This window comes from Bolinopsis microptera, chromosome 10 (assembly GCF_026151205.1).
Source record: "Bolinopsis microptera isolate Bmic1 chromosome 10, MBARI_Bmic_1.0, whole genome shotgun sequence".
Classification (NCBI taxonomy): domain Eukaryota; kingdom Metazoa; phylum Ctenophora; class Tentaculata; order Lobata; family Bolinopsidae; genus Bolinopsis; species Bolinopsis microptera.
The window spans coordinates 18,045,322-18,061,155 of NC_087081.1; the positions used below are offsets into that span (position 1 = coordinate 18,045,322).

Below are 15,834 nucleotides of genomic sequence, written 5' to 3' on the forward strand. Positions count from 1 at the left end.
AACATACAGGGTGGGCCAAAAGTCAGTGTGCAAACGTTGGCCTTAATAGCTCAGTCACTGAATGCCCAATTGAAATACTTCCTTCTGGTATGACTTAGTACCACCACTGGTTCGAGGAATTTGTCAACTCGAAAAATATTCGCGTTCATTTTTTTCAAATGGATGTTCATTTTCACATTTATTTGATAGTTTGGATAGTCGGATCAAGCTAAATGTTATTGAATTGTGTTTGGCCATTCGAATTACGTTTGTCCTGAAAGAATTAGAACTGTAGCTTCTCAGATGACCGAGATTTGAAGCATAACGAGTTTAATCATTACGTGTGATCAGGTGATTGGTTTACCTAATCACGTGATAAGGTGACCCCGTTAACTACCCCGTTAAACATTATGGGAATTGTTAAGGGTGCCCAATTAAGGTGTCGTGTCACGGTGTCACATAATCACCCAGTCAATTTTGTTAACGAGATACACAAAATGCTTGATAACTTCGTCATTTCTAATTCGTTTTGCCTCATGTTTTCAGATCATATGCAACATTTGATAATCTACCGTCTCTAAAAAAATTAGGCGTTCAGCATGTTCAGAGAAAACAATATATAGGTGTTTTAATATTGAATGGGCGTGGTCTAAATTATTCGAATTTTCAAATTTTGACGACGGAATCCTTGAACCAGTAAGTACAGTATGCCATCTGCAAAGCAACAGCTCTCAAATATAAAACACGGCGGAGGTATAAGACCCAACGTTTGCACACTGACTTTTGGCCCACCCTGTATAATAACAAGTGATGTCAAACACTTAAATGGCTAACTTATATTGTGATGCAGGTTGATTGATATTAATGAAAAGTCCATAAGTTTCATGATGGACTAACTAAGTTTGTTACTCACGTGGTCTTAATGGGCCACCCCCCTCCCGCTGGTCACGCGGTGTCACGTGATGAAATAATCTCGTAGTCCGAGATTAGTTACGCATATTGAGAGGAATTTAATTTCAATATCCGCAGACGAAATATATAACTTAGTTAAGGGGGAAATATATAACTTATTAAAGGGGGAAATATATAACTTAGTAAAGGGGGAAATATATAACTTAGTAAAGGGGGAAATATATAACTTAGTAAAGGGGGAAATATATAACTTAGTAAAGGGGGAAATATATAACTTAGTAAACAGTAAAGGGGGAAATATATAACTTAGTAACTTACTTGTACTTGATTAGGTCTCCTCAATCATTCGAGTGGCCTGCACCAATGAACTCCCGTTTGTGACGTATCATCTCCCTCCAAAGTTTTCGGTCACTAGCCATCTCGCTCGCTCCTTCTAGGTCTATGTCAGTGTTTCCTGTAAACGATGCAGCATCTTCCAGCAAACATTTCCTCAAGTTCTTTCTTGGACGGCCCCTAGATCTTCTCCCATGGGCAGGGGTCCAGTTAAGCAGGTACTTAGGAAGCCTAGTGTCTGGCATTCTGGTGACATGGCCAAACCAACGCAGGCGGTTTGCTCCTATGTACGTCTCTACTGGATTTATCTTTGCACGCTCCAGCACTTCAGTGTTTCTAACCCGATCGAGCCATCTTATCCTAAGTATTCTCCTCAAGCAACGCTGATGGAACACCTCAAAGCGATGTAGCTGCTTTTTGGTTGTGTTCCAAACCTCACTACCATATAACAATATTGTCAAAACCGCTGCCTTATAAATCCTGATCTTTGTATAAGACTGGATGTTGCGGTTTTTCCATATATTACTCAGTTGATTGAAGGCTCCGGAAGCTTTCTGAATCCTAGCTGACAGCTCACGGTCGATAGTACCGTCGCTGGAAATAATTGTACCTAAGTACGTAAAGTCACTAACTTGCTGTACTGGCGTGTCTTCAACAGTGATGTTCACTGTGGCTTCTTTCGTGTATGGCCGTTGAGAGGTTGCTTTACCAATGACCATAGCCTCAGTCTTTTTACCATTGATTCTAAGACCTCCCTGGGCACCATACATACACAAAAGGTCAGTTGTTTCTTGAAGACCTTCCTCGCTGTTATCCAGTACAGCCATGTCATCTGCATAATCTGTATCTAACACAGTGATATCATCAACGAGCGGACTGATAGATCTTTGAAGAACCGCTCCGTGGGACACCACTTTGTTGCTTTCTGTTCTCTCAGCAGCCACATTGAGGCAGACATTAAAAAGTGGGGGACCCTGAATGTCTCCTTGGCCACTGCCTGAACTTACTTCAAACCATTCTGATAGTTCACCATTGTGTCTAACAGCACTAACAGTTCCATTAAAGAATGCCTGTATTATTCGAATGTATTTACATGGCAGGCCATAATGACTGAAAGCTTTCCAAATATAATTCCTGTCGATGGAATCAAAAGCTGCCTTGAAGTCCACAAAATTTACATACAGGGGGAGATTATATTCAATGCAGTTATGTATAATAGTGCGGAGTGAATAAATCTGATCAATGCATGATCTGTTCTTTCTAAACCCACACTGATTGTCTCGTAGCAGACTTTCTAAACCGTCACTCATGCGTTGTAATATGATGATTTGATACAGTTTAGATGCTGTAGATCTTAGAGTGATCCCCCTATTATTGGAGCAATGAGAGGTATCACCCTTCTTTGGTACAATTATCACGATGCCTTTCAACCAGTCGTCAGGCACTGCTTCTGAATTCCAAACTTTAGAGAACAATTTCTCCATCCTATCCACAAGACCACTTGCCCCATACTTTAACTGCTCATTAGAGATTTCGTCAATCCCAGCACTTTTGTGATTCTTCAATTTTTTGAGACAGTTTAAAATCTCAAGTCTTGTGGGGGGACCATCACCATCACCAAGATAAGGAAAGCATGGAACCACTTCAAGATGGTCCAGGTCAGACATATCCGCATTCGTGGGAGGAGGGTTTAATAGCTCAGAAAAATGTTCTCCCCATCTCTCTCTCTGAGCAGAGGGATCAGCAATCAACTTCCCGGATTTGTCTCTTACAGCAGTTGATTTTCGATTCTTCTTACCGGACAGTGTTTTTATCCGTTGCCAGACTTCCCTTTGACGGCCATGGACAGCGGCTGTTTCCAGATCTGCTGCAACTCTAAGAGCCCAATTCTCGTCGTCTTTCCTGCAGCTCTTTTTGACAAGTTTGTTGGCCCGAGAATACTCGCTCCTATTGTTGTTGTCATTAGGCGCCATTTGTTTAATCTTACTGCGTTCTGCAATAAGGGTTTTTGTCTCCTGAGACAAATGCTGCTGCTTTCTGCGCCGGGGGCGCTCACCCAGTACCTCCATAGACACTTCTTTAATAGTATCCTTAACTAATGTCCATTCTCCATCAAGATTCTCCTCCATTGGTAGGCAGCTAAAACGATTTTGAAGAGCAATGCAGTACTCTTCAACCTTGGACTGATCTCTAAGATTCTCAATTGCTGGAGATATCCTACGAGAGGCGTTCATTTTTTGAACTGCCATAAGTTTGACTCTAAATTGACCCCGAACCAAATAATGATCGGAGCCAATGTCTGCACCCCTGCATGATCTTACGTCAAGTAGAGAGTGACTCCACTTGGTAGAAATACAGACATGGTCAATCTGATTTACTGTGCGGCCATCTGGAGACTTCCAACTTCCTTTATGAATATCACGATGCTGGAAAAGCGTCCCACCGATTGTCAACTGATGTAATGCACAGAAATCTAATAGTCGAAGGCCGTTGTCATTTGATGAAACGTGAAGGGAATGCTTACCAATCACACCGGACCAAGCTGAGTTATCTTGGCCAATGCGAGCATTTAGATCTCCAAGTAAAAACTTCACGTCATGAGCTGGTAGTTCATCAAATGCCCCAGATAGCTGCTGATAAAAGTCATCCTTTACCCCGACTGCTGCATCCTCAGTTGGAGCATAAGCTATCACAATCGAAATGTTGATATGTCGACTGTGCAGCCTCGCTGCAAGAATACGTTCTGATATCGGACTGTATGAAATCAATGAATTTTTAGTCTTCTTCGAGAGGACTAAACCTACCCCTTGTCGTCTGTACCCATCACTTCTTCCTGAGTTAATAAAGAGGGACCCATCATCCAAGGTAACCTCACCAGTGCCGGGTCTGTGCGTCTCTGTCAGCCCCAAGACATCCATTTTATATGCTGACATATTCTGTGACAATTCATACAGCTTTGAGGAACTGCTCTCCAATGATAACACATTCCACGTTCCCACATTAATGCTGTGTTTGATAAAGTTGCACGGGAGTGCTCTCCCCTTCTCCGGGTCCACATGAGTGATATGCTGTGAACTAATAACACTGTTGAAATAAGGCGACTTCTTTGTTCTCATCTGCACACTGGGGTCCTTGCGGCTTTGCCCAGAGCACTTCATCCTGGCTACACCCCTCCTTGAACTCCGAGAGTCACTCCACTTTTGGTTATTCATTGATGTTTCAGTAGCTATTTTAAGGTTGAAGGGTAGCTGGCCCCTCGAACCTGGTAGTTTTTTGTCGACCTTTACTGGTCTAGATCCATAGTTTTTTGTTGCACCTCATCTGTTTAAACTGGAATCACCCAGAACAGATTACTGTACTTAATAGTGGCACCTCGTAAAGGGTGTACTTTGGTCATTGAAATAGGAGAGGTTATAAGTTACACGATCACTATTTCCTGAGATTATAAAAATCTCTTGCCACTTAGTAAAGGGGGAAATATAATAACTTAGTAAAGCATTTAGCAGGAATGCATTTAGCAGGAACGCACTAAAAACGCGCGTTTATAAATATAAATATTACATTTCTTAATTACATGACCTCATGTCATACGTTGTATAATCCGCCGCGCACGAGTGCGCGGCTCCCCCTGTATCGTAGAAACTCCATAGTGAAACGACCATGGGGGTCACGACGTGATACAACTCACGGCTTAGTCGATCAGGGCTTCGCTTTTAACCTGAGGCACCCGTATTCTGGGCCCGCCGACGATAGTTTTATTATCACTTTTTGGCAATAATGAATAACTAATAATCACAGTGCTGGCAAGCACGACCGTTGCATTTATTGTGGGTATACTATGTACCCCATTTAATATTATACCCCCTTTACTATTATACCCCCTTTACTATTATACCCCATTTGGTACACGTTACAAGCCTCTTTCGTGCACGCGAAGCGTGCACTCCGGCCGAAGGCCGCCGCCTCCGGCAGGAGTTTTCCAGGCATTAACACTCATCAGAAGTCGTTCAGCAGATTTATTTTTAGTTCAAAACATTCTAATTTGATGTCAAAGATGACAGGAATAAAAAATAGTTATGTTGAGATTTTTAAGAAATTTGCATAAAATACTTGCCAGCACTGTTATACGAAATTCGGTAAAAAACCCAAAATCACCATATTCAGGTGCCTTAAAAACCATGTTAAAATTGAGTTAGAGATCTGAAATTTTTCAGGGCGTCTAGACGTTGACCAAATCGACTGCAAAAAAAGTTTCAGGTTTCAGGAGCATCGGGAAATGGGTTTTCTAGAACCCCTGTTTTACGACAGATTGTCGTGATATATACATACATATTCAGGGATAGACGCTTTGCCAGTCAATTGTAACCTGTATTTAAGTGTCCATAGATTCAAAAGTATAAAAGATACAGCCATTTCCGACCACAGGTCTTGCAAATAATTGTTTACACTTTAGTTTACATTGTATAAAAAATTATTTGACGTCATAAACACCCATTGATGACGTCATCAAGTTAACCGTTTTTAAAACTTGATTTTTGACAAAGTAATAACTTTTAAAATTAATTTTACACCATTAAGGAGTAATTTAATTCAAAATCTGAGGAAATTTTTACCTTAGATAATTGTTCAAGCATTCTGAAAATCTACCGGAAAGTTTTTCTAGCTTGCTCCTTCATAAAGATATTCGTCATTGAAGTTTGTGCTTTTTTGAAGAATTATTTTATAAAAACGTCAATTTTGCGATTTAGTATTCTCTGGTGTTGGGCCATGCCTTGGGTTGTGGAGCTCAGTTCTGCTTCCTATAGGTATAAATTGTGCATTAGGCTAGTTTTAAAGTTGAAAATCGAAAAGTTGCACACGTGGGGACACGCCCAAATTGATAGAAAATTGCTAAAATCACTGAAAATTGCTGTTTTCGTCATTTTCTGTCAACTTTAGAGTGCCGTTGTGATTACAGTTCTTCTTGAAATACTTTGAAACTTTGCATGCTTATCAAACTATATATAAAACAATTACATGCAAAAATTTACGGCGATTCAATATTGGATGCGCACGCAACGTCCGCTCAAAGTTTGCACGTTCGAAAGGTGAGAATTTTGCTCATTCGTGATTTCCAACAAATTCTGCTTTGTCACGACAGTTTAATGTCATTATATATGAATTTAATGCCAACTTGAATGAGTATTAGGTGGCATATTCAGTCAGTGATCGACCGATATGCTTCCTTAAACACAAGGAAATGTTTTTAAAGGAAAAATTTCGAAATCGTTGAAACTTCCTCCTTATTAATGAAGATATCAGTTTATATTTCGACTTTATAAAGTACCCTGACATTATAATCAAAAAGAGATGATATTTTACCAAAACCCATAATCATGGGTAGAGTGGACCGCTGCTAGTGTCTCTCTTTCCCAAACAAAAGGAAATGATATTGATATTAATTTGATTGACCGTTCTCAGTTCTCAAATGCAAAATGATACCGAGAATGAAATCGGTCGCTCGCTTTTCCCATTCATTTACAATTGTAATAGATTAAGAAGAACTACCCAAAGGCAGCTGTACTCGGCAATAAAGATTCAATAAACTTCAGCTAATTCAATAAGTAATATCTACCACCCTTACCCCGAAATACTAGGTATCGACCCGAACGCAACCCAAAGAGATTTTTACAGCATCTGATTGATGTAATCAATCGAAACTTATTACAATTCGTAAGCCGTGAATGAATGGGAAAAGCGAGCGACCAATTTCATTCTCGGTATCATTTTGCATTTGAGAACGGTCAATCAAATTAATATCATTTCCTTTTGTTTGGGAAAGAGAGACACTAGCAGGCAGCGGTACACTCTACCCATGATTATGGGTTTTGGTAAAATACCTTAGTAATATAATCAGCAAAGCACGATACAGTATGATATGGAATTTAGCTTGAATGTGAAACATACTGAAATAGTTACCCAGTCGTAAAATTTATAGCCACTTTTCCCGCCTTAATCAGATTCCTAGTCACTTTTCATATATATATTTAAGCCATCGGGCCAAATTGTGGTACTGGTAGTGGTAGCAATTTGTATTCAAGCAGATTATGATGCCGATTACTGATTACTGCATACTGGTTAGGCTGAGGCAAATTATGATGAAAGTGGAAAGATGTGCGGCGTATGGCAGCTGATTTTTAAAATTGTAAGTACTTGCGTACTTTGCGGAAACGTTTATCGCAAGAAATACGTGCGTATTCCATATTCGGACAAAATTTAACAATAACATCAAAAAACTCTTTTTCTGAAACTGCAAAATGGGCCGTTTTTTCTTGTCATACGTTGTATGACCCGCCGCGCACGAAGTGCGCGGCTCCCTCTGTATCGTCGAAGACTATAGTGTATAGTGAAGCGACAGTGGGGGTCACCACGTGATACAAGTTTTTTCCACGTATTTCTTAAAGTTAAAATTTTGACAAACGGCGTATTTTCGGCGTATTTAAAATTTATGCAGGGGGTATCTTCTGAAAGCCAAAGGGGCGCGGCTCTTACTAATTCGCTCGCCCAAAAAATTTCACGTGACATACAATTATTATTTTTACGGTTTTGCAGCCGTAACTCTCCAGGGAAGCATTTTTACCCTACGTCATGGGGGATGATTCGGAATCAGCGTCAAAAAATACACCGATCAATTTCATACCCAAAGGGCCTTTTCTCAAGAATTTTCTTAAAATTTGGGCGAGCGATTTAGTAGCGGAAAGGGGCAGCAAAATTTTCACTAGATTGTTTTATGAATAATAAATGCACTTGACCACAATTATTGTGTATTGTGGATCACTATTAAGCAAATAAATTGATTCTTTGTAGCAGCAGCTACCAGGACGACAACCGATTGAAACAATTTATTCGACTATAGTAAAAATTAAAAATTTTCTAAAGGTATTTACAAGATTGATTGTACAATATTTTACACAATAACCAAAAATATAATGTTTATCTCGGTAATCGGATTAAAATTCAACGTTTCGAATACATTTTTGGCAAAATAACATGTAAATGTAATAACAATCGTCGAGCAGGGCCATTGGGCCAATCAGCAATCACATCTTGTCCTGTTATTGTTAAACCTCTGACAAATCAATAAAATCTGACAGGAACTACTAGTACTGTCGATCCATAACCAACCCTTATTTTTAAGAAGTTGTTTGTACTTCTGGCAGATCAAAAATGCTTGCTAAGCAACATCGCATAGGTGATGTGTGAACCTGAAATAAACAAGTTCCTTCAGAAGCTCAAACGTTATCTAAATCTTCTAGGATCCGTTTATGTTGAATGTGTCGTCTCACTCTCTCTTGCAGAATGTCTTCCCTCAAAATACTCGGTTCTTTTTCGATCATATCTGGAAGAGGCGAAAGATTCGGCTTCCTTTTAGCTGGTATCGGTCTGGGAATCTTGCTCGCATACTGGTGTGCCTGGAAAGAACATATCGGCAATAAATTCGTATCCAAAATTTGCAATCGATTCTCAAAATAACCAAATAAGAATTAGGAGCCCCTGAACTTTCAAGGGAAAAAAAGCTCTCAGCACAAAGAAGTTCGAAAGCTTACTAGCTAGCCTCTTGCAAGATCTATCAATGACCGAGGTGATACAAGTAAAGTAAAGTAAAAATAAAGTAAAATAAGGACCGGATTTGACGGGATGATAATTAATCACTCTACACTCGACTGTCACGTGACTTTTTTAACCCGTTCTCTCTCTGGTCCTGAACGACTATTCGAAACCCTAACCCTCTTATCTGATCCCAACCCTAACCCTAACCCAATCCTTAACAAAAGCATATGCTGAAACCCTAACCCTAACGAGAAATTTGACTAACTTCCTTATACGGTCATATCACGTGATCGAGACAGTTTTTCGCCTATATCTCGTCAGGGGAGCATTTTAACCCTATGTCATGGGGGGTGATTCGGAATCAGCGTCCGAAAATACATCGATTGAAGTTGGTTTCAACTGTCGGGGGCCCTTTTAGAACAATTTCGAAGATCGACTGTAGAGTGATTTAGTACGCTCGGATTTGACGCGTAACTACAATAAATATCGTGACGGTACGCGCGCATGAAACATGCTTGTTGCGCTTAATAGCCTCTTATTAATTCTAATGCGCGTTCCAAATATCAAGCTCTTCGAAACGGTTGCTATGTACGGTTGCTATGGGATAACCATCACAAAGTCAAACGGCCATATTGTTAGCTTCAAAGTGCCTGCCTGATTGATACAACCGTCTACTGGCAATCCTCAGTTTGACAACGTTGGCAGAGAGGCGTATACGTGGTCATCTTATTGAAGCGTTCAATTGGTTATAAGCGGTTTGGCCGATTATGTATCGGGAATGTTCGGAATGATCAGATCCGGTCTTAATCTGATATTAAACAGCGGATACTGTAAAAGTAGCGAGTTAGACCATACGGTATACTAGATAGTCTAGTACATAGTACACATAACTGAGAACAAACTTCCTCCGGACGTCAAGAGTTCTAAGACACTGTCTAAAGACAGTTCTAAGTTTTAAAGTCAAATTTGAAGGATTTAAGAAAGATAGGATTTCTAAAAGTAGTGCAAATAATTGTTATTTTTGGAACGTTTCGAATGAAGTGTTTGTAAAAAAGTTAAAAGTTGAACATTCCGAGTGGCACCATTGTTTTGGTTTTGGCATATTAAAAAAAAAAGAAAAAGAAATATTTCGAATGAAGTTTTAGGAAGATATGCATTATTATTTGATTTGTTTTTAATTTGATTTGCGGGAGAAATCTCACATTTAATATCAAATTGAGGGAGACACTTCACATCTATATTATAATTCGAAAGATTCTCTTTGTTTGTACAACCACCCACGTGAAAATAGATGAAAAATAGGTAGTTGCAAAGTAACCATGGTAATGGTGTTGAAACGCGGTGTAGTTGGTGTTGTACACACTGCACTGATAATGATATCACGTTGAACGTGTAATGTAAATATAGTGTGGATACATGCGAATATATATTCTAAATAACTGATATTAATTATACATTATAAGATCAAAGAATATTGCAAGTAAAATTTTTGTTAGCTACGATCCCGGTCCCAATCCCGGCCCCGGTCTTATTCCCGGTCCCGGTCCCGGTCTTATTCCCGGTCCCGGCACTTTTTTCCAATCCCAGTCCCGGGATCGGCCAAAAAAGCGGTCCCGGTCGATGCTTGCTGACTATTTATATTTCTTTAGAATTACTGACTATTTACATTTCTTTAGAAATACTGACTATTTATATTACTTAAGAAATACTGACTATTTACATTACTTTAGAAATACTGACTATTTATATTACTTTAGAGATACTGACTATTTATAGAACTTTAGAAATACTTAATATTTCTAGATCTTTAGAAATAATTACTATTTCTAGATCCTTAGAAATACTTATTACTTACTATTTATAGATTATTAGAAATACTTACTATTTCCGACTTTGATGGTGGCTGGTATCTGGGGTTGACAGATTTCCTCTTAGGAAATTCTTTGGTCCTATGCTCTGAACGTAGCTGCTGTGCGTACAGTGAAATTCTCTTACTTTTCTCCATCTGCAAAAATAAAGACATCAAGATGAATAGTATAAGTAACATCCCGAAATTCTAAAATTTATGCAATACACCGATACTAATTAATATAACCAATTCCGCGATAATCTAATTAAAAGCTTGTTAATCTAATTAACTAGTTGTTAATTAGCCAACTAGTTAATCTAATTAACAGCTAGTAAAGGCATCATGTAGCCTCCAGGCTCGACAAACCCCGACAGACCCCGACGTGTCGAGATATGTCGTATCATGTCGGGCCCACCGGCTACATGATGCCTTAGTTAAGGGGGGGGGGGGGGGGGGGGGGGGGGGGGGGGGGGCAATGGGTATTTTTTTGTGAAACTTGATTTCGAGATAGCAGTTGACCAACAAACTAAGACCAGTGACCGAACTTTTGAGGGGGTCCCGGACCCCAACCGCCAAACGGTGCCCGCTGGGCAGCCACGCTCATATTTGGTCAAAATTAGGCCCAATTTAGCCAAATACCCTGAACATGCCTAACATCCAGGTTTAAGGTGCTCTACTTGTAGCTAGTGGTCTCCTGAACTCGTATGTGAAATTTCATCAAGATTGAACCAAAAATGACTGAGTTATGAGCCAAAAACCATATGCCCATATTTGGGCATACGCACCAAATTTGGTAGATTTCGTCCCATAAATTGGTCAAATATTAATATTTTTGAATGAGACTTACTTTATATGAAAGGTAAGCTTAAAATAGATATTCTCTGGTAGTTATAGCTTTATATATATTTAAATTAGGATAAGGCCAGTTAATCTAATTAACAGCTAGTTAATCTAATTAACCGCTAGTTAATCTAATTAACAGCTAGTTAATCTAATTAACAGCTAGTTAATCTAATTAACAGCTAGTTAATCTAATTAACAGCTAGTTAATCTAATTAACAGCTAGTTAATCTAATTAACAGCTAGTTAATCTAATTAACAGCTAGTTAATCTAATTAACAGCTAGTTAATCTAATTAACAGCTAGTTAATCTAATTAACAGCTAGTTAATCTAATTAACAGCTAGTTAATCTAATTAACAGCTAGTTAATCTAATTAACAGCTAGTTAATCTAATTAACAGCTAGTTAATCTAATTAACAGCTAGTTAATCTAATCAACAGCTTGTTAATCTAATCAACAGCTAGTTAATCTAATCAACAGCTAGTTAATCTAATCAACAGCTTGTTAATCTAATCAACAGCTTGTTAATCTAATTAACAGCTAGTTAATCTAATTAACAGCTAGTTAATCTAATCAACAGCTAGTTAATCTAATCAACAGCTTGTTAATCTAATCAACAGCTTGTTAATCTAATCAACAGCTAGTTAATCTAATTAACAGCTAGTTAATCTAATCAACAGCTAGTTAATCTAATCAACAGCTAGTTAATCTAATCAACAGCTAGTTAATCTAATTAACAGCCAGTTAATCTAATTAACAGCTAGTTAATCTAATTAACAGCTAGTTAATCTAATTAACAGCTAGTTAATCAAATTAACAGCTAGTTAATCTAACTAACAGCTAGTTAATCTAATTAACAGCTAGTTAATCAAATTAACAGCTAGTTAATCTAATTAGGCCTCTACGTAATAAACGACCAACCCCCCGCCCCCCCCCCTCCGTAATCAACCGTGAGCATTTGGAAACCACCCCTCGGCTGATTACGTAATATGTATTGATAAAACAGAACGATTAAAGATTAGGCGTATACGAAAACCGGAAACTTCTCTGATAGAAGACCAGCACATGTATAATGTATATTGTATATGAACCACAACAACACGTAACTGTAAACAACAATTATCCAACCATCAGGTTAAATTTAAAGATAACGCTTAGGGAATAGGGTGCAGTTAGGGAATAGGGTGCAGTTAGGGAATAGGGTGCAGTTAGGGAAAAGGGTGCAGTTAGGGAAAAGGGTGCAGTTAGGGAATAGGGTGCAGTTAGGGAATAGGGTGCAGTTAGGGAATAGGGTGCAGTTAGGGAATAGGGTGCAGTTAGGGAATAGGGTGCAGTTAGGGAATAGGGTGCAGTTAGGGAATAGGGTGCAGTTAGGGAATAGGGTGCAGTTAGGGAATAGGGTGCAGTTAGGGAATAGGGTGCAGTTAGGGAATAGGGTGCAGTTAGGGAATAGGGTGCAGTTAGGGAATAGGGTGCAGTTAGGGAATAGGGTGCAGTTAGGGAATATGGTGCAGTTAGGGAAAAGGGTGCAGTTAGGGAATAGGGTGCAGTTAGCGAATAGGGTGCAGTTAGGGAATATGGTGCAGTAAGCGAATAGAGTGCAGTTAGGGAATAGGGTGCAGTTAGGGAAAAGGGTGCAGTTAGGGAATAGGGTGCAGTTAGCGAATAGGGTGCAGTTAGGGAATATGGTGCAGTTAGGGAATAGGGTGCAGTTAGAGAATAGGGTGCAGTTAGGGAAAAGGGTGCAGTTAGGGAATAGGGTGCAGTTAGGGAATAGGGTGCAGTTAGGGAATAGGGTGCAGTTAGGGAATAGGGTGCAGTTAGGGAAAAGGGTGCAGTTAGGGAATAGGGTGCAGTTAGGGAATAGGGTGCAGTTAGGGAATAGGGTGCAGTTAGGGAATAGGGTGCAGCTCAGCTGCCCTATGTATCATTGAGGCTCCACATGTAGCTCCCGGCACTGATTGTACCAATTTAGCACGAGATCTCTGTCACGATGAATAGCACAGGTCGCTCCAATGAAATATTCCGTAGCAAGGAGCTGCGAACCCAAACCTGCGCTTTAGTACAGAGAATAGTTGGTATAAATAATAATCCTGCCCTCGCTCGCCCCCGGTAGGATGAAACATTTGACTCAACTTGTGGTTATTCCTGAGTAGCTGGTTATCGTACATCCTCCCTGTGCCACGTGATCAGGCCACGTGACCACGTGATACAGACATGAGATCATGTGACTAGATCTCTACCAGCTCATTGGACCACAGCTATCATGGCCCGGTTATGAATAGAACGCACTTCTGACCAGGTAATACCTACCAACAAAAGATAGTTCCTATTTTTTTGTTAGCAAATTGTACCGTTTCTGACATTTTTCATTTTTTTCATTGCAATGGAAAATGATAAACGTTGTTTTTATCGGTGTCAATACTTCACCACACAACATAATATCACACAATGTTTTCCTAGTAGCTGTAATTTAGAGCTACAAGGAAACGATTATGTCATATGTTGTGTAACATTGCATCCGCCTACCATATTACGTATAAATTTAGGATGCACTTTAGTTTTGACAAGGAATTAAATTTGCAAGATAAGAAAAGAAGGATCTCAGATCATCCTAATCAACCTTATCAGTGATCACATTGTTTAGGAAAATGTGCTAAGCTTACTTCACATGCCGGCGAGGTGCCAAAAAATGGTTATGGACACGTTCATTTGAGTTTGAGGATATTGGTAAATATAAGTGACCCTATTAAAAGGCACAGTGTAGTTGACTTCGTCACACTATGAAATTACTTAAACCCTTGATGGTTAGGATAATCGTCTCATCCTCTAGGCTAACTTTGTCACATAACGATATCTTAATCAGGTGATAAGATATCGCTTAAATACGGCCGGCACGGAAATGGTTACATTGTCACACTATAAACATGTGACGGAGTAAATATGGACCCCTTGCTGCCGTTTTTGACCAAATTTTTGAGTGTCCAGTTGATTGGATGGGTACATATGACCATTACCTACATATTTGACGACTTTTTTCGTTAGATGGTGCATTCAGGTTTACTCTGTCACACATTAAAGGGAATATGTGATGAATGTTTAGGGCACCCTGATAAGCAATGTTGAGTAGTGTAAGTTTATTTGATGGCCTGGAAGTGCTGGGAATTGTTATTATATCATATAGTCGTAAGGAATTAAAACACAGAAGGCACAACCAAGCTTACTTTGTCACATAATCTTGATAATATCTGAACATGTGTGAAATTGAACAAATAATGATATACCAGCTTAAACCCCTTATATTATACGTACTATGGATCAAACAACACTGCTAGTACCATGCACTAGTCACATAAATCATTATCAGGTGGTAATATGTTAACAGTGTCACAATTAAACTACCGCTACATGGTCAAAAATAGGGTAATTTCGTCACAAAAAATATTAAAACTCTGTTAGCTCCTTGCTGGCAAAATAACTAGTTTATCGAAATTTTTTTGATGATAAAGTTACATAGTATTCTAATAGAGGTATAGTTCTTCAAAATAGGGGCAAGACATGTTTACTTTGTCACATCAGTTATTATAGGAGTTAGGTAATCGTCATCAGATTAAAAGATATTTTTCGTAGTTTGGATCGATTAATACTTTAATATACCTGTAATAATTCCTATGCCAATTTTAACACACTATCTTGATACTTGCGGGGCAGGGAAAGTTAATTTTGTCACATTTTCAATGTCTTTGACAAATTAATCTAAATTTTAAAAATTGAGTTCTTATGTTCTGGACAATATTCTTCCAATCGTTTCTGAAAGAATGTTGAATTCTAATAGAGTTATAGATCTTCAAAATAGGGGCAAGACATGTTTACTTTGTCACATCAGTTATTATAAGAGTTATTATAAGAGACTATTTCATTCTATAATCATTGTTTTTAATCTATTTACGATTTCGTATAATTTTTTGTGACAATGTAAACATCAACTGATCTTAACTTGCATCAACTACATTGTCATCATATAAAATTTTCCCGCCTTTCAAACCAAAATCAGATATAAATTATTCGCCCAAAATTTTAAAATTCATATATTGTGACAGAATTAACATCATTTCCCAATAACCAAGTGCCTGTATTAGCTAACTATTCAAAATAACATATTTTAGGGCTATGCTTGGTAGAGCAACCATAAAATAATGAGTTGAAAGGGTTTTTAGGACACCTCACAGTAGAATAGAGGTATGGTATCATGAGTGTGACAAAGTTACCCAAATATTGCCTTGTAACCGTTCGATCCGTGCCCATTAACCAATGTTGTATCATAATTGT

The 15,834-nt window shown here is 38.7% G+C and overlaps 1 protein-coding gene across 1 annotated transcript in view; it reads right to left on the reverse strand.

Annotated features, from left to right (window-relative positions):
• Positions 1-8,108: 8,108 nt before the first annotated feature.
• The window catches only part of LOC134821770 (uncharacterized), a 55,359-nt gene continuing 47,633 nt past the window's right edge, over positions 8,109-15,834 (reverse strand). Inside the window, exons 9-10 of the mRNA XM_063832536.1 lie at positions 10,697-10,819; positions 8,109-8,675 (exon numbers count right to left, since the gene is read on the reverse strand). Of these exons, the coding sequence (XP_063688606.1) occupies positions 8,496-8,675; positions 10,697-10,819 (303 nt within the window). The 3' untranslated portion in view covers positions 8,109-8,495. The remainder of the gene's footprint in view (positions 8,676-10,696; positions 10,820-15,834) is intronic.